The sequence below is a fragment of the Eucyclogobius newberryi genome, unplaced genomic scaffold (genome assembly GCF_026437365.1).
Source record: "Eucyclogobius newberryi isolate DKJ021-1_F unplaced genomic scaffold, fEucNew1.0.hap1 SCAF_14, whole genome shotgun sequence".
In the NCBI taxonomy this organism is placed as follows: domain Eukaryota; kingdom Metazoa; phylum Chordata; class Actinopteri; order Gobiiformes; family Gobiidae; genus Eucyclogobius; species Eucyclogobius newberryi.
In genome coordinates this window covers 1,592,284-1,615,455 of record NW_027315768.1, presented here as the reverse complement: position 1 = coordinate 1,615,455, position 23,172 = coordinate 1,592,284, and the positions used below count along the sequence as shown (strand labels likewise).

At 49.6% G+C, this 23,172-nt stretch overlaps 1 protein-coding gene across 1 annotated transcript in view; it reads right to left on the bottom strand.

Annotated features, from left to right (window-relative positions):
* Positions 1–23,172, bottom strand: part of rnf17 (ring finger protein 17) — a 128,925-nt gene that overhangs the window by 83,048 nt on the left and 22,705 nt on the right. The window contains exons 11-17 of the mRNA XM_072444159.1: positions 20,681–20,770; positions 20,440–20,598; positions 14,004–14,175; positions 13,791–13,932; positions 11,536–11,723; positions 11,337–11,466; positions 7,488–7,650 (exon numbers count right to left, since the gene is read on the bottom strand). Coding sequence (XP_072300260.1) covers positions 7,488–7,650; positions 11,337–11,466; positions 11,536–11,723; positions 13,791–13,932; positions 14,004–14,175; positions 20,440–20,598; positions 20,681–20,770 — 1,044 coding nt within the window. The remainder of the gene's footprint in view (positions 1–7,487; positions 7,651–11,336; positions 11,467–11,535; positions 11,724–13,790; positions 13,933–14,003; positions 14,176–20,439; positions 20,599–20,680; positions 20,771–23,172) is intronic.

Sequence of the window (23,172 nt, the reverse complement as noted above, 5' to 3'; positions counted from 1 at the left end):
CTCTAGGTGCACACTCTTTGGACAGCCATGTGTTCAGCTGAAGCAGCCGAATAAACTGTCGATGATTAGAACAGGTCGATTTATGAATGTTTTGATTTCCATTTCATCAGCACAAAACATTAGGAATGACTGACGTGATCTCACTCACTGTGGCACTTGGAAAACTGTGTGTTAACAAGGGTCTAGTGTTTGTTGTAAATATAATGTTTGATTTTTTCATAATTTAGTTAATCACTCCGGTTTAGTTATTAGTTTATTCTTAGTGCTAGTCTTTATATTTCTATTTACTATTTAGTAACCTGATCTCCAGCGATAGTTCAGCCAATCACATCGTCTCACTTTCAACCAATCACAGTTTAGCACCTGACGGGACTTCTGCGTGTTTTAGCAAAGTCAGTGTTGTTTTCCCCTCGTCTGGCACCGTCGCCTCCATCTGCCCCTCGCTCCTCGTGTGCTCTTCTTGTGGCTCCCCGCTCCTCGTGTGCTCTTCTTGTGGCTCCCCGCTCCTCGTGTGCTCTTCTTGTGGCCCCTCGCTCCTCGTGAGCTCTTCTTGTGGCTCCTCGTGTGCTCTTCTTGTGGCCCCTCGCTCCTCGTGTGCTCTTCTTGTGGCCCCTTGTGTGCTCTTCTTGTGGCTCCCCGCTCCTCGTGTGCTCTTCTTGTGGCCCCTCGCTCCTCGTGTGCTCTTCTTGTGGCTCCTCGTGTGCTCTTCTTGTGGCCCCTCGCTCCTCATGTGCTCTTCTTGTGGCTCTCCGCTCCTCGTGTGCTCTTCTTGTGGCTCCCCGCTCCTCGTGTGCTCTTCTTGTGGCTCCCCGCTCCTCGTGTGCTCTTCTTGTGGCCCCTCGCTCCTCGTGTGCTCTTCTTGTGGCTCCCCGCTCCTCGTGTGCTCTTCTTGTGGCCCCTCGCTCCTCGTGTGCTCTTCTTGTGGCTCCCCGCTCCTCGTGTGCTCTTCTTGTGGCTCCCCGCTCCTCGTGTGCTCTTCTTGTGGCTCCCCGCTCCTCGTGTGCTCTTCTTGTGGCTCCCCGCTCCTCGTGTGCTCTTCTTGTGGCCCCTCGCTCCTCGTATGCTCTTCTTGTGGCTCCCCGCTCCTCGTGTGCTCTTCTTGTGGCTCCCCGCTCCTCGTGTGCTCTTCTTGTGGCCCCTCGCTCCTCGTGAGCTCTTCTTGTGGCTCCTCGTGTGCTCTTCTTGTGGCCCCTCGCTCCTCGTGTGCTCTTCTTGTGGCTCTCTGCTCCTCGTGTGCTCTTCTTGTGGCCCCTCGCTCCTCGTGTGCTCTTCTTGTGGCTCCTCGTGTGCTCTTCTTGTGGCCCCTCGCTCCTCGTGTGCTCTTCTTGTGGCCCCTCGCTCCTCGTGTGCTCTTCTTGTGGCTCCTCGTGTGCTCTTCTTGTGGCCCCTCGCTCCTCGTGTGCTCTTCTTGTGGCTCCTCGTGTGCTCTTCTTGTGGCCCCTCGCTCCTCGTGTGCTCTTCTTGTGGCTCCCCGCTCCTCGTGTGCTCTTCTTGTGGCCCCTCGCTCCTCGTGAGCTCTTCTTGTGGCTCCTCGTGTGCTCTTCTTGTGGCTCCCCGCTCCTCGTGTGCTCTTCTTGTGGCTCCCCGCTCCTCGTGTGCTCTTCTTGTGGCTCTCTGCTCTCCTCGTGTGCTCTTCTTGTGGCCCCTCGCTCCTCGTGTGCTCTTCTTGTGGCCCCTCGTGTGCTCTTCTTGTGGCTCCCCGCTCCTCGTGTGCTCTTCTTGTGGCCCCTCGCTCCTCGTGTGCTCTTCTTGTGGCTCCTCGTGTGCTCTTCTTGTGGCCCCTCGTGTGCTCTTCTTGTGGCCCCTCGTGTGCTCTTTTTGTGGCTCCTCGTGTGCTCTTCTTGTGGCTCCTCGTGTGCTCTTCTTGTGGCCCCTCGCTCCTCGTGTGCTCTTCTTGTGGCTCCTCGTGTGCTCTTCTTGTGGCCCCTCGTGTGCTCTTCTTGTGGCTCCCCGCTCCTCGTGTGCTCTTCTTGTGGCCCCTCGCTCCTCGTGTGCTCTTCTTGTGGCTCCTCGTGTGCTCTTCTTGTGGCCCCTCGTGTGCTCTTCTTGTGGCTCCCCGCTCCTCGTGTGCTCTTCTTGTGGCCCCTCGTGTGCTCTTCTTGTGGCTCTCCGCTCCTCGTGTGCTCTTCTTGTGGCTCCCCGCTCCTCGTGTGCTCTTCTTGTGGCCCCTCGCTCCTCGTGTGCTCTTCTTGTGGCCCCTCGCTCCTCGTGTGCTCTTCTTGTGGCTCCTCGTGTGCTCTTCTTGTGGCCCCTCGCTCCTCGTGTGCTCTTCTTGTGGCTCTCCACTCCTCGTGTGCTCTTCTTGTGGCTCCCCGCTCCTCGTGTGCTCTTCTTGTGGCTCCCCGCTCCTCGTGTGCTCTTCTTGTGGCTCCCCGCTCCTTGTGTGCTCTTCTTGTGGCTCTCTGCTCCTCGTGTGCTCTTCTTGTGGCCCCTCGCTCCTCGTGTGCTCTTCTTGTGGCTCCTCGTGTGCTCTTCTTGTGGCTCCTCGTGTGCTCTTCTTGTGGCCCCTCGCTCCTCGTGTGCTCTTCTTGTGGCTCCTCGTGTGCTCTTCTTGTGGCCCCTCGTGTGCTCTTCTTGTGGCCCCTCGTGTGCTCTTCTTGTGGCTCCTCGTGTGCTCTTCTTGTGGCTCCTCGTGTGCTCTTCTTGTGGCCCCTCGCTCCTCGTGTGCTCTTCTTGTGGCTCCTCGTGTGCTCTTCTTGTGGCCCCTTGTGTGCTCTTCTTGTGGCTCCCCGCTCCTCGTGTGCTCTTCTTGTGGCCCCTCGCTCCTCGTGTGCTCTTCTTGTGGCTCCCCGCTCCTCGTGTGCTCTTCTTGTGGCCCCTCGTGTGCTCTTCTTGTGGCTCTCCGCTCCTCGTGTGCTCTTCTTGTGGCTCCCCGCTCCTCGTGTGCTCTTCTTGTGGCCCCTCGCTCCTCGTATGCTCTTCTTGTGGCTCCCCGCTCCTCGTGTGCTCTTCTTGTGGCTCCCCGCTCCTCGTGTGCTCTTCTTGTGGCCCCTCGCTCCTCGTGAGCTCTTCTTGTGGCTCCTCGTGTGCTCTTCTTGTGGCCCCTCGCTCCTCGTGTGCTCTTCTTGTGGCTCTCTGCTCCTCGTGTGCTCTTCTTGTGGCCCCTCGCTCCTCGTGTGCTCTTCTTGTGGCTCCTCGTGTGCTCTTCTTGTGGCCCCTCGCTCCTCGTGTGCTCTTCTTGTGGCCCCTCGCTCCTCGTGAGCTCTTCTTGTGGCTCCTCGTGTGCTCTTCTTGTGGCTCCCCACTCCTCGTGTGCTCTTCTTGTGGCTCCCCGCTCCTCGTGTGCTCTTCTTGTGGCTCTCTGCTCTCCTCGTGTGCTCTTCTTGTGGCCCCTCGCTCCTCGTGTGCTCTTCTTGTGGCCCCTCGTGTGCTCTTCTTGTGGCTCCCCGCTCCTCGTGTGCTCTTCTTGTGGCCCCTCGCTCCTCGTGTGCTCTTCTTGTGGCTCCTCGTGTGCTCTTCTTGTGGCCCCTCGTGTGCTCTTCTTGTGGCCCCTCGTGTGCTCTTTTTGTGGCTCCTCGTGTGCTCTTCTTGTGGCTCCTCGTGTGCTCTTCTTGTGGCTCCTCGTGTGCTCTTCTTGTGGCCCCTCGCTCCTCGTGTGCTCTTCTTGTGGCTCCTCGTGTGCTCTTCTTGTGGCCCCTCGTGTGCTCTTCTTGTGGCTCCCCGCTCCTCGTGTGCTCTTCTTGTGGCCCCTCGCTCCTCGTGTGCTCTTCTTGTGGCTCCTCGTGTGCTCTTCTTGTGGCCCCTCGTGTGCTCTTCTTGTGGCTCCCCGCTCCTCGTGTGCTCTTCTTGTGGCCCCTCGTGTGCTCTTCTTGTGGCTCTCCGCTCCTCGTGTGCTCTTCTTGTGGCTCCCCGCTCCTCGTGTGCTCTTCTTGTGGCCCCTCGCTCCTCGTGTGCTCTTCTTGTGGCCCCTCGCTCCTCGTGTGCTCTTCTTGTGGCTCCTCGTGTGCTCTTCTTGTGGCCCCTCGCTCCTCGTGTGCTCTTCTTGTGGCTCTCCGCTCCTCGTGTGCTCTTCTTGTGGCTCCCCGCTCCTCGTGTGCTCTTCTTGTGGCTCCCCGCTCCTCGTGTGCTCTTCTTGTGGCTCCCCGCTCCTTGTGTGCTCTTCTTGTGGCTCTCTGCTCCTCGTGTGCTCTTCTTGTGGCTCTCTGCTCCTCGTGTGCTCTTCTTGTGGCCCCTCGCTCCTCGTGTGCTCTTCTTGTGGCTCCTCGTGTGCTCTTCTTGTGGCTCCTCGTGTGCTCTTCTTGTGGCCCCTCGCTCCTCGTGTGCTCTTCTTGTGGCTCCTCGTGTGCTCTTCTTGTGGCCCCTCGTGTGCTCTTCTTGTGGCCCCTCGTGTGCTCTTCTTGTGGCTCCTCGTGTGCTCTTCTTGTGGCTCCTCGTGTGCTCTTCTTGTGGCCCCTCGCTCCTCGTGTGCTCTTCTTGTGGCTCCTCGTGTGCTCTTCTTGTGGCCCCTTGTGTGCTCTTCTTGTGGCTCCCCGCTCCTCGTGTGCTCTTCTTGTGGCCCCTCGCTCCTCGTGTGCTCTTCTTGTGGCTCTCTGCTCCTCGTGTGCTCTTCTTCGATCCCATTAGTGATTGATTTTGCTCTTGCAGAAGGTGGCAGCTTTGCCTGGAAAAGGGAGTTTATGCCGGGCTGTGTCGGCTTTGAGGCAGCAACAACCACAGCTTTCTCACACAGCTGCAGGTGATGAGGTGGCTGAGCATGTCGTGTTTCCCGTGCACCGAACTTTTGAAAAGCAGCTCTTGCATATTGCATAGTCCTTTGAGCTTTGTCCCATTTGTGCTGAAATAGAAGCCAAAGTGAGTCCATACTTTGGACTTAAATGTTGCTGGTGCGTCTCGCGTCTCACTTTTGTTTTCCTCATCTAAGGCCGTCATTTCCGTGTCCATGTACCACTTCTTCTTCCGCCCACAGCCAATTTGGCCCTGTGCTAACGCCAAAGTAGTGTCTCAACAAAGGAATGGTGAATAGAGCAATTTATAGCGGCTTTTTAAAACGTTAAAGGATCGATACTTGACAAGAACGCATCGAGAATCGATCGCGGGAGTAAACATTACGATATATCGCCATAATCGATATTTTGGCGCGCCCATAAACACAAGCCTCATTATTGTTATCCCGCACGCACTGTGCGTGTGCATATATGAACTAGAGCTCATAACCTCATCACGTTGTTGCCTGTGCGTGTGCATATATGAACTAGAGCTCATAACCTCATCACGTTGTTGCCTGTGCATATATGAACTAGAGCTCATAACCTCATCACGTTGTTGCCTGTGCGTGTGCATATATGAACTAGAGCTCGTAACCTCATCACGTTGTTGCCTGTGCGTGTGCATATATGAACTAGAGCTCATAACCTCATCACGTTGTTGCCTGTGCGTGTGCATATATGAACTAGAGCTCGTAACCTCATCACGTTGTTGCGTGTGCGTGTGCATATATGAACTAGAGCTCGTAACCTCATCACGTTGTTGCCTGTGCGTGTGCATATATGAACTAGAGCTCGTAACCTCATCACGTTGTTGCCTGTGCATATATGAACTAGAGCTCATAACCTCATCACGTTGTTGCCTGTGCGTGTGCATATATGAACTAGAGCTCATAACCTCATCACGTTGTTGCCTGTGCGTGTGCATATATGAACTAGAGCTCGTAACCTCATCACGTTGTTGCCTGTGCGTGTGCATATATGAACTAGAGCTCGTAACCTCATCACGTTGTTGCCTGTGCATATATGAACTAGAGCTCGTAACCTCATCACGTTGTTGCCTGTGCGTGTGCATATATGAACTAGAGCTCGTAACCTCATCACGTTGTTGCCTGTGCGTGTGCATATATGAACTAGAGCTCGTAACCTCATCACGTTGTTGCCTGTGCATATATGAACTAGAGCTCGTAACCTCATCACGTTGTTGCCTGTGCGTGTGCATATATGAACTAGAGCTCGTAACCTCATCACGTTGTTGCCTGTGCATATATGAACTAGAGCTCGTAACCTCATCACGTTGTTGCCTGTGCGTGTGCATATATGAACTAGAGCTCGTAACCTCATCACGTTGTTGCCTGTGCGTGTGCATATATGAACTAGAGCTCGTAACCTCATCACGTTGTTGCCTGTGCGTGTGCATATATGAACTAGAGCTCGTAACCTCATCACGTTGTTGCCTGTGCGTGTGCATATATGAACTAGAGCTCGTAACCTCATCACGTTGTTGCCTGTGCGTGTGCATATATGAACTAGAGCTCATAACCTCATCACGTTGTTGCCTGTGCGTGTGCATATATGAACTAGAGCTCATAACCTCATCACGTTGTTGCCTGTGCCTGTGCATATATGAACTAGAGCTCATAACCTCATCACGTTGTTGCCTGTGCGTGTGCATATATGAACTAGAGCTCATAACCTCATCACGTTGTTGCCTGTGCGTGTGCATATATGAACTAGAGCTCGTAACCTCATCACGTTGTTGCCTGTGCGTGTGCATATATGAACTAGAGCTCATAACCTCATCACGTTGTTGCCTGTGCGTGTGCATATATGAACTAGAGCTCATAACCTCATCACGTTGTTGCCTGTGCGTGTGCATATATGAACTAGAGCTCATAACCTCATCACGTTGTTGCCTGTGCGTGTGCATATATGAACTAGAGCTCATAACCTCATCACGTTGTTGCCTTTGCGTGTGCATATATGAACTAGAGCTCATAACCTCATCACGTTGTTGCCTGTGCGTGTGCATATATGAACTAGAGCTCATAACCTCATCACGTTGTTGCCTGTGCGTGTGCATATATGAACTAGAGCTCATAACCTCATCACGTTGTTGCCTGTGCATATATGAACTAGAGCTCATAACCTCATCACGTTGTTGCCTGTGCGTGTGCATATATGAACTAGAGCTCATAACCTCATCACGTTGTTGCCTGTGCGTGTGCATATATGAACTAGAGCTCATAACCTCATCACGTTGTTGCCTGTGCGTGTGCATATATGAACTAGAGCTCATAACCTCATCACGTTGTTGCCTGTGCGTGTGCATATATGAACTAGAGCTCGTAACCTCATCACGTTGTTGCCTGTGCGTGTGCATATATGAACTAGAGCTCGTAACGCCGGGCCCAGATCATCTTAATTAGAGTGCATTTTGTTAACGTGGAAGCCGTCCAGGTTGGATGGCGAGCTAGGAACTGAGCCGAACTGAACTTTAGGCAGCGAGCCTGAAGCCACACCCACTAGTGTCTTTTTACTAACTCTGTTATAATTGTTGTTGTTGAGCTGGTTCAGAAACATTCTAGATGCAGCTCTCAGAACAATCATTATTAAGAAATTGTTACCAGTGTTTATTCACTTTAAATGCCACACATGCTACACTAAGGTGCGTCTGGGCTTCATTGAACCAACTCAAGGTTTTGTAACTCTAAACTTGTTTTCTGAAATAAAAGCTCTGAGTGCATCTGGAGGTTTGTTAAAGCTCTGTGTGAGGAGCAGTACCTGTGATCTGAGCTCTGTACCACATCTGGTCTTCAAACAGAGCCACGCAGGCGTCTCCCATCACAGGGCAGTAGATGAACAGGTTCTCCTCTTCACACTCTGGGGGAGCGTTGTAGAACTTCTGGAGCTTGTCAGACAGAAGCAGGGACTCCATGTTATCCACCTGTCAGCCAGGGCAGAGGCGGCAACAGTCAGTCTCTTCTGAAGAATGAGCAAATGTCTTTCAACGAATGCTCTAATCATGGAAGAAGGCACTATTCTTATACTTTGCCTCATGCAACAAGGAAATGCTGCAGCTTTTTCCATGGTATTGTACACATTTTAAAACCAGCCCAAGAAAACTTGGCCCCTGGACGAAGAAACTATGCTTAAATACTGTAATAAGACTGTTGAGGATCTGCAGGCCCCAACTACTGTAAATAAGTATTTTAAAACCCTGCGGTTTGGCAAGTTCTCATTTATAAAACATGGAGTCTGAACTTTTCATCACAGGTGCATTTCCACTGAGAGAGAGAGACTTTTAACAAATCCAGAAATTACACTGTAGGTGATTTTAAAATTATTTATTAGTATGTTATCGCACAGAAGGTTCTCCTGCTTAAGTCAGCACATGTCCAGACCCGTCTGAAGTTTACCAATGACCATCAGGATGATCCAGAGGAAAGTCATGTGGTCAGAGGAGACCAAAAGACAACTTTTTGTACAAAAGCCACTCACGTTTGTCATCACGCTTTGGGGGAGGAAGTTCACGCTTTGTGGGAGGAAACATCACGCTTTGGGGGAGGAAACATCACGCTTTGGGGGAGGAAACATCACGCTTTGGGGGAGGAAACATCACGCTTTGGGGGAGGAAACATCACGCTTTGGGGGAGGAAACATCACGCTTTGGGGGAGGAAACATCAGGCTTTGGGGGAGGAAACATCAGGCTTTGGGGGAGGAAACATCACGCTTTGGGGGAGGAAACATCACGCTTTGGGGGAGGAAACATCACGCTTTGGGGGAGGAAACATCACGCTTTGGGGGAGGAACCATCACGCTTTGGGGGAGGAAACATCACGCTTTGGGGGAGGAAACATCACGCTTTGGGGGAGGAAACATCACGCTTTGGGGGAGGAAACATCACGCTTTGGGGGAGGAAACATCACGCTTTGGGGGAGGAAACATCCCGCTTTGGGGGAGGAAACATCCCGCTTTGGGGGAGGAAACATCACGCTTTGGGGGAGGAAACATCACGCTTTGGGGGAGGAAACATCCCGCTTTGGGGGAGGAAACATCACGCTTTGGGGGAGGAAACATCACGCTTTGGGGGAGGAAACATCACGCTTTGGGGGAGGAAACATCACGCTTTGGGGGAGGAAACATCACGCTTTGGGGGAGGAAACATCACGCTTTGGGGGAGGAACCATCCCGCTTTGGGGGAGGAAACATCCCGCTTTGGGGGAGGAAACATCACGCTTTGGGGGAGGAAACATCACGCTTTGGGGGAGGAACCATCCCGCTTTGGGGGAGGAAACATCCCGCTTTGGGGGAGGAAACATCACGCTTTGGGGGAGGAAACATCACGCTTTGGGGGAGGAAACATCACGCTTTGGGGGAGGAACCATCACGCTTTGGGGGAGGAAACATCACGCTTTGGGGGAGGAAACATCACGCTTTGGGGGAGGAAACATCACGCTTTGGGGGAGGAAACATCACGCTTTGGGGGAGGAAACATCACGCTTTGGGGGAGGAAACATCACGCTTTGGGGGAGGAAACATCACGCTTTGGGGGAGGAAAAATCACGCTTTGGGGGAGGAAACATCCCGCTTTGGGGGAGGAAACATCACGCTTTGGGGGAGGAAACATCACGCTTTGGGGGAGGAAACATCACGCTTTGGGGGAGGAAACATCACGCTTTGGGGGAGGAAACATCACGCTTTGGGGGAGGAAACATCACGCTTTGGGGGAGGAAACATCACGCTTTGGGGGAGGAAACATCACGCTTTGGGGGAGGAAACATCACGCTTTGGGGGAGGAACCATCCCGCTTTGGGGGAGGAAACATCCCGCTTTGGGGGAGGAAACATCACGCTTTGGGGGAGGAAACATCACGCTTTGGGGGAGGAAACATCACGCTTTGGGGGAGGAAACATCACGCTTTGGGGGAGGAAACATCACGCTTTGGGGGAGGAAACATCACGCTTTGGGGGAGGAAACATCAGGCTTTGGGGGAGGAAACATCACGCTTTGGGGGAGGAAACATCACGCTTTGGGGGAGGAAACATCACGCTTTGGGGGAGGAAACATCACGCTTTGGGGGAGGAAACATCACGCTTTGGGGGAGGAAACATCACGCTTTGGGGGAGGAAACATCACGCTTTGGGGAGGGAAACATCACGCTTTGGGGGAGGAAACATCACGCTTTGGGGGAGGAAACATCCCGCTTTGGGGGAGGAAACATCAGGCTTTGGGGGTCTTTTCTGCACAGGGGACAGGGCGACTGCACTACATTAAAGGCGGTATGGACGATTTTTCGGCGATTTGAGAACGCAGGCGGAAGTGCACATGCCACTCCCCCGTGTGGACTGATACAACACACACGTGCGTTTGTTTATTAGCGCGACGGAGCGCATCGCATCGCTCGTCTCCCGTAGATTTCTGTCCACTTCTGCGTCAGCTCGAACTGTCTTTCTCCGTCTTCATTTTGCCCCGTACACTGAGGGAACTATATTATGATAGATCCATGCGCTTAGGCACGCGGAAACGTGGGGACGAACCTGACGCGGCTGCAGGTGAGCGATAGGTGCGTTTTATGATTGATACGTGGCAGGACAAATGATTTATTCACGCCACGAGGAAATATGATAAAAAATTTGCTGAAAAAAATCGTCCATACCACCTTTAAGGAGATGACTGGGGCCATGGATTGTGAGATTTTGGGCAACAACCTCCTTCCCAGAGGATTGAAAATGGGGCGTGGCTGAGGCTTCCAACATAATGACCTGAAGCAAACAGCCAGGAGAACCAAGGAGTGGCTCTGTAAGAAGCATCTCAAGGTTCTGGAGGGGCCAGTCTCAGAACTAATGTCTGGAGGGAGATGAAACTCTGTGTTGCTTAGCGACAGCCCTGAAACCTGACAGATCTAGAGAAGATCTGTGTGGAGGCGTGGCCAGAATCCCTGCTGTGCAAACCTGGTCCAGAACTACAGGAAACATCTGACCTCTGGAACTGTAACAAAGGCTTCTGTACCAAATATTAACAATGATTTTCTCAGAAAAATAAATACTTATTTGAAGCAACAACATGCAAATACAATATTTAAATATCATACATAGTGATTTCTGGATTTTTTCACAGTGGAAATGCACCAGACTCTTTTTAAGTGGGAGAACTTTGCACGGTGTTCCAATACTTATTTTCCTCACTGAACAATGAGTGTTTTACCCGCTGTCGAGAGAAGCACTTGTGTATTCTCCTCGCTCCTCTAACTTCCCATGCAGGCGCCACATTTAAGTCATGCAGTTTAACCTCTTTATTAACTTGGGCGTTCAATGTTTGGTCTTGAGAGAAATGTGGTGGAGGCAGTGACTGAGATCAGGATGCTCGGGCAGTTCTACCTGCAGAGTGTGTAGTGTGGCAGCGGAGGAACACTGAACACAACTGTACGGGTTTTAATGGGCTTGGGCTAAGACCCAACCAATTTCTGCTTGAAAATTGATTAAATCAAATCAAATCAATAATAAATAGAAAATCTGTAAGGCTGGGGCATTAATAGGTTAGTCTTTAAATTACAGATGGACAGAAATGTGTGACAGTGACAAAAGCCCTGGACTAGGGTAGTGTAGTCCTGATGTAGTGCTGTGTGGTACCAGCTGAATGTAGAAGTCTCCCGGGGTGTGGATGTAGGAGACCACAGCGTTGAGCTCAGCGTGGGTCCTGGGGCTGACCGGAGGGTAATACAGCAGGGGTTTCTTACTCACAATCATAGGAGCGTAGAACCTACACAAGACACTCATAAATGGATGACTGAGGCATACACTTCATAAAAACACCTCTGTGCATATTTACCTGGCCACCTCAATGAAAACCAAGTGTTCTCGGACTGATATGTGGGGGCCACTGGCCCTGTTTGCAGGGACTTTCTTCAGGTCCACCAGCAGAGAGTCTTTATCTTGTCCCAGCGTCTGCATCTTCACAGTTGTGGCGTTGACAATACTGCGGAATTCAACCTGCGCCTCTTTAGTCCAGCCTTTTGTCTGCACACAAGTTATTGTGGCATTTGTTTGAGCAGATCTAATATTCTGGCTTTGATGACATGCGTTGATATTCATATTTCCATTTCAATTCCATAGCCAGGGAAAATATGATGCATTATTTGAACTGTCATGTTGCCATGTGAGATTATATTTTGTGGGCGGGTGAGATTTGATGAGGTTCAGTGGGATGCTGTGGCTTTAAAAGCTTGTGCATGTGAAATGTACTTGCCTTTGGCGTTGTGTGTTCACCTGTCGCACCCTGCGCTCCTTTACCCACTTTCCCTTATTTCTTTTCTACAATACATCATGCAACAATGTTCATACATCTTCTGGTCACAAACAACTTCTGCAAACGTTTCCTTCACCGAGTCGGAACCAGTTCATTTGTTTCTATTACTTTGAGCGTGTTTGTCAGTTCACTATCGTAGCCATGACCATTTAGGCCACACAAGTATGGGCACCAAAGTTTGTCGCATTCTTTGGGTTTGCGTTCTTTGAGTTTTGGCGATATCGTTTTGGAAGCCTAGTTTCTTGGCATTTGGCATTCTGTTTGGTGCTGGCATGTGTAGTGGACAGTTTTTGAGGCATTTGGTGGGTTCTCCGAGTCTTCGTTGAGGTAAGTAATGTCACTGACTTTGGAGCACTTAGTGGGTCTAATCCCTCATTTGTCCAGGAGTGTTCCATTGTGGAAAACATTCAGTTGTATGGTCTGGATTCTGGACAAACAAAACTTAAGCCTTTTTTTCAGACGATACACCTGAATTTGATCTATCTTGGAGCACTTAGTTCCACACAGTTTGTCACCTCCTGTATTGGTTTAAGTCGCGGTGAAGTGGTTAGTGTTCAAAATGGAAAGAATGTCTTTGCCAATTTTTTGTCTACATTTTTATTTTTTTCTAAATCCTCATTCAAAAGTTAGCAAATTTGGTAATAGTATTTTTTCACAAAATTTTAACTTCATAAAAGTATCAAGTGTTGACAACTTGTAAATGTTCCAGCTAATGCGCTGAATTCCTTTATTTCACCTCATATAGGTTTAGGGAGGGCCCTTAATTAGCAATGCTTTTCCCTCAAATTTGTATCAGTTATTTAATAAAGTTTTGGGCTCAATGTTTTTGGCTTTTTTTGTATTTCAGTTACTTTTTTATGCGTTGTTCTTGAGGTTCTTGGTTTCACTAGCAAGGACCTCAACCCCAGCGAAGATGCAAAGTGTTTGACATACGAGACAGTTTTGGGGCTTCAGGCGATTAGGGCTGTAGGTTCCCAGGCCTCGAGACCCCCATCGAGGACATACATTCCAATAATAAATAGAAGAGGGTGGGACGGAGGGCAAGTACAGCATAAGAGGCGTTGGCATTTGCCAATTCAATACATGATCTGGTCTGACATTCTCTCCCTTCACTTCTTTATTTCAGTGAAAAGGACCTGGACCTGGACTTTACTGAGTATTTGCCCCATGTGTAAATATCCAGATGAAAAAGTTATATTTAACGTACCAGACCGAAGGGCCTTTTCTATTTTCCCTCTCTTTTTGGATCGGTCTGTGGGCGCTTTGCATGTTTAGGCAGGAGCATTTTGCCTGTTCTAGTATGTAGTAGTGACCATATTTGGACAATATTTCTGTGTAAATATCTCATGTTACAACGTAACACCTGCCGTTTATTGTCAGGTGCTTGTTTATGGACACGTTCTATTTTCTTTGTAAATTTCGTGTGCAAGGTTTTTATTCAGGAGCTGTATCGCCCGAAAAGTACGGTACAGATTATAGATTCAAGTGATCATGCTCCGATTTAAATCACTGTAGATCTGGAACAGAAGCAACAATTATGTTTGGAACGTTTGATTTGCTCCTTGAATTAATTTTTGTTTGCTGGTTTTGATTTGTGTCTGCTTTACTCCCTCTGGCCTTGTTCTGTTTTATTGTGCTCTTTTTTCCTATGTATATACTTTAGTTAAATGAAAAGTCTGTTTTTTTTAAATGGTATCGTGACAGAACCAATAGAGACTGCTGCTCTCAGAGTAAAGAAGAGTAGAAGGTTAGAGCCAGTGAGGTGGTCATGGTGTTACCAGGTCATAGGGGATCAGGTCCTTCAGGCCACAGCGGATGGCCTGTGGTGCAAACGAGTCCAGCTCAGCCTTGGCCAGGTCCACCACTCTGCGCAGGTAGTTGTTGACTGCCGTCAGTAATGTCTCAGAATCTCTGTCCTCACTGTGCGAACAAACCAAATATAAACACCAGTCTTAGGAAAAAACAGAGGAAGATCATCTCAGAAAGAGGACCTTTTAATGGTGATGGCTGTGGTCAAACCAGTGTCAATGAAGAAGACTTGCACACTGGCGATCTGTGGGACTGGACAACACTTGACTGTCCCAGTACAACCAGCCTGAGACACCGCCACCACTCTGGCCCTGTGCCACAGACCGTCTTCATATTTAACAAAGATCAGAGAGCCTGGGAGACACACAAACATGGCTGCTTCAGTCTTTACACTCAGTGATCACACAGGGCTCCTGCACAACTTTTTAAGACCTTGGCCCAAGAAATTTCTTATAAGCCTCTATTTACAGTATTTTTTTGAAATATGCATCCTAATTTATTGGCTCTCACGTGTATTTAAATATCGGTATTTAGTTTATAAAAAATAACATCTAATATACAGGTCTATTTCATGTTGTTCCTTCGCACAGTTCCCTGTCCAGATTTGAGTGAGTGGCATGCCACAATGTCAAACGCTTTGTATGGGACAGGCCTAACAACGAGTTCCAAATGATTATGCAGATTGCGTATAAGTGTCATAAATGTATTTTTTGTTCGTTTTCCAGTGAAACCCATGGATGGTATTGTGTCTCTTTGGATCAGTGAAAACCTCAGATATTTCATGATAACTGAAGTGTGACCATCGTACTATTAATAGATTTGTAGCTGATTCAAAGTGCACATGGATTTGTGCAGATAAAAGCACAATGAGGAAGGTTTCTGCCAGACGAATACATGGGATAAGAGAGCAGCTGCTAAAATGCCATTACAAAGCAGCAAACCAGTATTTGAAGCTGCTGGTGCTCGGATCCTCCCTCCAGCACGGATCGGATCCTCCGGAGGCTCAGATCAGATCCTCCGGAGGCTCGGATAATCCTTGGAGTTCTGCATTAACCTTTTACTGGGACTTTAACTAACGCTCACGAGCAGAAACAGCTCCAGTGGCTCAGAAACACATGAAGACTCATTTTCAAACAGTCTTGTTCACTGATGAGTGCTGTGCAACCCTGGATGGTCCTGGTGGAGGATGGTTGGTGGACGGCCACCATGTTCCAACAAGGCTGCGACGTTAGCAAGGAGAGGGCGGAGTGAGGTTTTGGGCCGGAATCATGGGAAGAGCGCTGGACAGCCCCTTCCGGGTCCCTGATGGTGTGAAAACGACCTCTGAAGTATGTGGAGTTTCTGACTGACCACTTTCTTCCATGGTAGAAAAAGGAGAACCGTGCTCTCCGTAACAAAATCATCTTCATGACAATGAACCATCTCGTGCTGCAAAGAACACCTCTGCATCATTGGCTGCTCTGGTCATAAAAGAAGAGAAACTGGTGGTGTGGCCCCTATCCTCCCCTGACCTCAACCCTATTGAAAACCTTTGGAGCCTCCCCAAAGATCTATGAGGGCAGGAGGCAGTTCACATCCGAACAGCTCTGGAAGGAGATTCTGACATCCTGCAGAGACATTCAAGCAGAAACGCTCCACAAACTCACAAGTTCAATGGATGTAAGAAGTGTGAAGCTGAAGAAAGGCTCCCATGTCCTAACTTGACTTGTTCAGATGTTTGGATTGAAATAGCTTTTGATTTCAGTAAATATGACCTGCTAATGCTTCTAATAAATGACCATTTTCAGTTCTTTACAACAATAACATCATTTGGAACAGAGCAGTTTAAGCTTGTATTATCGGAAAACATACTTTTATAATAGGAAGGTTTGTTCAATAACATTCAAATTGTACTCTAAAACGTTGATGACTAGAAAATTATAAATATAAATTAGTAATTTATATTGACTTTTTAGCAAAATTAGACAAAAATATCATTTGCATAAGCATTTGTAATGCAATGTAGTGCACAGACACAACTTCTGCAACAAAGGCTAAAGTCTGTTGTAGATTCAAGTAACATTTGACCTTTTTCACATCTTTGTAAGTCCCTGTGATGAGTAAATATATATTTTTGGGGCGTGGTTCATCCCTTGTCGTCTTTGGGCGGAAAACCAGCCTTGCAACAATAGCTGATATTGACCTGAAGACTTCTCGGCTGAGAAACACTGGCTTTATTTTTTTAATAATAATAATAATAATAATAATAAGTTTGTATAATATGAGTAATTCAAAGTAAAATTTGAATTTGTATAATATGAGTAATTAAAAGTAAAATTTGTATAATAATGAGTTTTGCTCCTCCTTGAACCGACACCTTAACGTGGTGGAGGGGTTTGAGTGCCCGAATGATCCCGGGAGCGGTGTTGTCGGGGGCTTCAAGCCCCTGGTCGGGTCTCCCAAGGCAAACAGGTCCTAGGCGACGGGTCAGACAAAGATCGGTTCAGAAGCCCCCTATGATGAGTAAAAGAACAAGGCCGTTTACGTCGCCTGGATCGGCGTCACCGGGGCCCCATCCTGGAGCCAGGCCTGGGATCGGTGCTCGATGGCGAGCGCCTGGTGGCCGGGTCTTAGCCCACGGGGCCCGGCCGGGCCTTAGCCCACGGGGCCCGGCCGGGCACAGCCCGAAAGAGCGACGTGGGGCCGCCCTCCCGTGGGCCCACCACCCGCAGGAGGATCCATAAGGGGCCGGTGCAGAGAGATCTGGGCGGCAGTCGACGGCAGGGGCCTCGGCGACCAGATTTCCGGACACAGAGACTAACTCTGGGGACATGGAATGTCACCTCGCTGGGGGGAGGAGCCTGAGCTTGTGCGGGAGGTTGAGCGATACCGACTAGATATAGTCGGCCTCACCTCCACGCACAGTTTGGGCTCTGGAACCCATCTCCTCCAGAGGGGCTGGACGCTCCACTTCTCTGGTGTTGCCCGCAGGGAGAGGCGGGGCTGGTGTGGGCTTATAGCCCCTCAGCTCAGCCGCCATGTGTTGGAGTTCACCCCAGTGAACGAGAGGTTCGCGTCCCTCCGCCTTCGGGTGGGGGACAGGTCTCTCACTGTTGTGGCGGCCTACGGGCCGAACAGCAGTGCAGAGTACCCGGCCTTCTTGGAGTCCTTGGGAGGGGTACTGGACAGTGCACCGACCGGGGACTCCGTTGTTCTACTGGGGGACTTCAACGCCCACGTGGGCAATGACAGTGACAACTGAGGAGGGGTGATTGGGAAGAACGGCTTCCCCGATCTGAACCCGAGCGGTGTTCAGTTATTGGACTTCTGTGCCACGGATTGTCCATAACAAACATCATGTTCAAGCACAAGGTCCATCAGTGCACCAGGACACCCTAGGCCGGAGGTCAATGATCGACTTTGTTGTCGTGTCATCAGACCTCCGGCCACGTGTCTTGGACACTCGGGTGAAGAGAGGGGCAGAGTTGTCAACCGATCACCACCTGGTGGTGAGTTGGATCCGCTGGCGGAGGAGGAAGCCGGACAGACTTGGCAGACCCAAGCGCATTGTGAGGGTCTGTTGGGAACGTCTAGTGGAGCCCTCTGTCAGGAGGGTCTTCAACTCGCACCTCCGGGAGAGCTTCTCCCATGTCCCGGGGGAGGCTGGGCTCATTGAGTCCGAGTGGACCATGTTCTCCGCCTCAATTGTTGATGCGGCTGCTCGGAGCTGTGGTCGCAAGGTCTCCGGTGCCTGTCGTGGCGGCAACACCCGAACCCGGTGGTGGACACCGGAAGTAAGGGATGTCGTCAGGCTGAAGAAGGAGGCCTATCAGGCCACTCTGGCTTGTGGGTCTCCGGAGGTCATCGACAGGTATCGGCAGGTCAAGCGAGCCGCGGCTCGTGCTGTCGCAGAGGCAAAAACCCGGGCCTGGGAGGAGTTCGGGGAGGCCATGGAGGAGGACTATCGGTCGGCACCAAAGAAATTCTGGCAAACCGTCCTGCGCCTCAGGAGGGGGAAGCAGTGCCTCACCAACACCGTTTACGGTGCGGGTGGAGGCCTGCTGACCTCGACTGGGGATGTCGTCGGACGGTGGAAGGAATACTTTGAGGATCTCCTTAATCCCTCAGTCATGTCTTCCGAAGAGGAAGTAGAGACCGGGGACTCGGAAGCTGGCTCATCCATCACCCAAGCTGAAGTCGTTCGCAAACTCCTCGGTGGCAGGGCTCCGGGGGTGGATGAGATCCACCCTGAGTACCTAAAGTATCTGGATGTTGTAGGACTGTCTTGGCTGACACGTCTCTGCAACATTGCGTGGCGGTCGGGGACCGTGCCTCTGGACTGGCAGACCGGGGTGGTGGTCCCTCTGTTTAAGAAGGGGGACCGGAGGGTGTGTTCCAACTACAGAGGGATCACACTCCTCAGCTTCCCGGGTAAGGTCTATTCCAAGGTTCTGGAGAGGAGAATCCGACCGATAGTTGAACCTCGGATTCAGGAGGAGCAGAGTGGTTTTCGTCCCGGTCGTGGAACACTGGACCAGCTCTATACCCTCCATCGGGTGCTCGAGGGCTCATGGGAGTTTGCCCAACCAGTCCACATGTGCTTTGTGGATCTGGAGAAGGCTTTCGACCGTGTCCCTCGGGGTGTCCTTTGGGGGGTGCTCCGGGAGTACGGGGTCCGGGGCCCTTCGCTCAGGGCTGTCCGGTCCCTGTATGACCGGAGCAGGAGCTGTGTTCACATTGCCGGCAGTAAGTCAGACCTGTTCCCAGTGCATGTTGGACTCCGCCAGGGCTGCCCTTTGTCACCGGTTCTGTTCATAATTTTTTTATGGATAGAATTTCTAGGCGCAGTCAGGGGTCGGAGGGTGTCCGGTTTGGGGACCAGAGGATTCCATCTCTGCTGTTTGCAGACGATGTTGTCCTGATGGCTCCATCAAACCCGGACCTGCAACATGCACTGGGACGGTTTGCAGCCGAGTGTGAAGCGGCTGGGATGAGAATCAGCACCTCCAAATCCGAGGCCATGGTTCTCGACCGGAAAAAGGTGGCTTGCCCTCTCCAGGTGGGTGGGGTGTCCTTGCCCCAAGTGGAGGAGTTCAAGTATCTCAGGGTCTTGTTCACGAGTGAGGGAAGGATGGAGCGTGAGATCGACAGGCGGATCGGTGCAGCGGCTGCAGTGATGCAGTCGCTGCATCGGACCGTTGTGGTAAAGAGGGAGCTGAGCCGAAAGGCAAAGCTCTCTGTTTACTGGTCGGTCTACGTTCTGACCTCACCTATGGTCATGAGCTTTGGGTAGTGACCGAAAGAACAAGATCGCGGATACAAGCGGTCGAAATGAGTTTCCTCCGCCGTGTGGCTGGGCGCTTCCTTAGAGATAAGGTGAGGAGCTCGGCCACATGGGGGGGAGCTCGGAGTAGAGCCGCTGCTCCTCCACGTCGAGAGGAGCCAGCTGAGGTGGCTCGGGCATCTGTTCCGGATGCCTCCTGGGCGCCTCCCTCGGGAGGTGTTTCAGGCATGTCCCACCGGGAAGAGGCCCCGGGGAAGACCCAGGACACGCTAGAGAGACTATGTCTCTCGGTTGGCCTGGGAACGCCTCGGGATCCCCCCGGAGGAGTTAAGAGGAAGTGTCTGGGGAGAAGGATGTCTGGGAGTCCCTGCTCAGACTGCTGCCCCCGCGACCCGGCCCCGGATAAGCGGCAGAAAATGGATGGATGGAATAATAAGTTTGGCGATGTGAAATATGTCTATTTTCAGACAATATATTTTCAAAAGGGACCTGTAGGGGGAGCTCTTTGGACAGTTACTCATCTCTGCTTTAAAACCTATTAATTCATAAGTGACAGCTTCCTCCACTTCTGTAGAAAAAGATTCAGTTGTTTCATCTGTTTTTAGAAAAACAAAATGTTTCGACTCTCATCCAAGAGTCATGCTCAAGGGTTCTAACCCCAAGTCAAAAGAAGGCAGATTGAAAATGACTCTTGGATGTGTGTCATAACATTGTTTTCTACACAGTTAACTTCACATTTTATTTAAGTGTGTGTAAGTATTAATGCAATTGTGTTTCAAGAATAATATGAATATGATAAAATATTAAATTAAGGACATTTTGTACATTTTAGGTTTAATTTGAAAAATTGGCCTCATGTTGCTTCTGTGCAGTTTATTTTATTTATTTGTACTTTTATTATCCTTTTGAAAAGCAACAAAATTACAGATGCACAAGGGATTATGAACACATTATCAAAACCGGTCTGGAATCTCCCTTCAGTGTGACCCCACACTCACACTGTAACAGATGTACAGTGCGAGTGTGGGGTCTCAATCCTGAGGATGAGGATCAACATGGGGCCCACGTGCTTACACCTTTTCAAACTTTGAGACTTCATAGTCATGGGTTTGAGAAGGACTTTGAAAGCCCCTCGTGAAACACCTGCAACTACGATTCATGAACCATCAATTGTGTCACGTGGCAAACGTTAGAACCATCTAGGTCTCGTGACTTTGAATCATGTTTAGGAGCGTGCCCTTCGGAGCCTCGAAACTGTGCAGAAACACCTTTTTCAACATGTCCATCAGCACTTGTACCAGTAACCATGCATCCCTATTTACAGAATGAATGTGAAACATGGACAAAGCACTCACCAGTGTCGAGCGTGTGGCGGGCACACAGGAGGCTGATGGGCTTGGAGCAGAACATGGTGATCTTCTTAGATAAGAGCTCGCCCTCTTTTTTTTCAGCCACATACTGCACGTAGAAGTGGTTGGGGTTCACCACATGGGTCACCACCACCCACGGAGTCACTGAAATGTACAGTCACATATTCATTCACATTCTGAGATAGAAACATTTTGATCCTTGCCAGATTAATCTGCCTAATTTTACCTGTTCGAGTGTAGCGGGTAGTCAACGTTTTCCTCCTCCTGCTCCTGGTCTTCTCATTGGCTAATTGGGGGCCAGTGGGAGGAAGGGACACTGGTAGAAAATAAAGATCTATTTGCAAATACGTTGTCTCATGAAGAGAGCAGAGGATATCAAGGAGTAAACAAAAATAACTTTAATCAAGACCTGAAATACAGTGGGTACGAAGAGTATTCAGACTTTCAGCCCTTTAAATGCTACACGTTGTTTCATTGCAGCCATTTGCAAATTTAATTTCTCTTTGATTTACACTCAGCACCCCATCTTAACAGAAAAAAAACTTAAAGATAAGATATTCTTTTATTGTCCACACATGGGGACATTTCGTTGTTGCAACGCAGCAAATGTTGACATTTTTGTTAATGTATTAAAAAAGAAAAACTGAAATATAACATGGTCATAAGTATTCAGCGCCTTTGCTGTGACACTCATTTTTAACTCATATGCTGTCCATTACTTCAGATCCTCCTTGAGATGCTCATATTGGCCTCCATGATCCTTAAGTGGAAGAAGTTTGGGATGACCAGAACTCTTTCTAGACCTGGCTGACCAGCCAAACGGACCATTCGTGGGAGAAGAGCCTTTGTGAGAGAGGTAAAGAAGAACCCAAAGATCTCTGTGTCTGAGCTCCAGAGATGCAGCAGGGAGATGGGAGACAGTACCACAAAGTCACTGCAGCCGCCCACCAGTCGGGGCTTTATGGCAGAGTGGCCTGACTGAAGCCTCTGCTCAATGCAAGACATATGAAAGCCTGAAGCATGAAGGACTCGCAGACTATGAGAAAGAAGGTTCTCTGGTCTGATGAGACCAAAATTTTACTTTTTGGCAAACTTAAAATCCATGAGTGATACACATCCTTCCCAATAAGACTCATGGCTGTACTGCCTCAAAAGGTGCTTCTACTCAATACTGAGAAAAGGGTCTGAATACTCATGTCAAGATGGGGTGCTGAGTGTACATTAGTTATGTTTTTATTTTACAAAGTGGCTACCATGAAACAGTGAAAAATGGGGAGTGAAAAAGTGGGAGCCACCATCAGCTCCTCATCAAGAAGAACCAGCAGAGACCGAGCCAATGTTTCAACATCAAAAGCACCACAACCTCAGCCTCCACCAAAGGATTCATCAGCAGCTGCTCCACCACCACCAGCAAAGGTGGTCGGATCATTGTAGGGACGGGAAACACCGTGACAAGACGCACTTTTCGTGGAGGAAAAACAGGAGTCTTCGCTTAATGTCTCTGACTGAATCAGAACTCACTTTAATAAACGGAACTTCCGGTGCAAGACAGTTTCAGTGTAAGAGCACACATTTATATACACTGCGGATATCATACATTCAGGGCAACAGGATTCAACTCCAGCTTCTCCACATTCACCTCCACCGCCTCCAGCAAAGGAACAATCTTCAAAGGCCTTGGACCCATCTGTGACAAGCCCAACAACATCCCTGTCATCGCCCCTGCCTTCACACCAGCCCTGGGTTCCCCCTGCAACATCTACTCCCACTAAAGATTCATCATTCTCCTTCTCATCTCCACTCTCACCCATGGCCCTTCCCAGCCATTTTGAAAGTCTGATCAAATCAGGCATTAAGATGGCTCCACTCACGCCCAATATAGCAAGGGCTATGTCAATACTTATCAACTCTTCCCTGCACAAGCCGACTACACCAACAAAAGCCCCAACACCCACCCCCCCCTCGCCTCTCACCTGGTCCCAAACTCTCCTTGGCTACAAAAGCCCCACCACCCATCCAACCTCGCCTTTCACCTGGTATCTCCCATAGCTAGGATGCACTGGGTCTCAGCGTTGCCGGGACTTATTGTCACATTCAAAATCAAACCAACCCGGGGCCCTATGTAAAAAGAGCCCCCCCTAGTGCTATTTCTGTAGTCACATCATCACACAGATGGAAAAACAAAATGCGAGTCAGGCCCAATCTGAGAAATGTGATTCATATTCCCTGTGAAAAGATAAAGCCCAGTCTCACTGAAACTAGTCTGAAACTTGCTGTGCTAAATGTCAGATCCTTATGTAACAAATCTCTTAATGAATAATTTTATTTCTTCTTATAATCTTGATTTTATGTTTTTAACTGAAACATGGCTTGACAAAAACACAGGAAATGTAGTTCTGATAGAATCTGCTCCACCCAACTTTAAGTTTGAATCTGAAACACGAGAAAACAAAAAAGGGGGTGGAGTCTGTGCTGTCTTTAGAGATGAAATAATTACCCGCAGGTTGTCTTTTGGGGTGTTTTCATCATTTGAGTATGTATCCTTTAAAATGGAGCTAAAACGGTCTCCATCCATTCTCTTCATTGTTTTATACAAGCCTCTCCAGCACTGCCAAAGTTTTATTGAGGATTTTACTGAAATGTTTCCGTCGTATGCACAGACTTTGATGGTTTGGTCATTACAGGTGATTTCAATGTGCATGTTGATAATATTTGTGA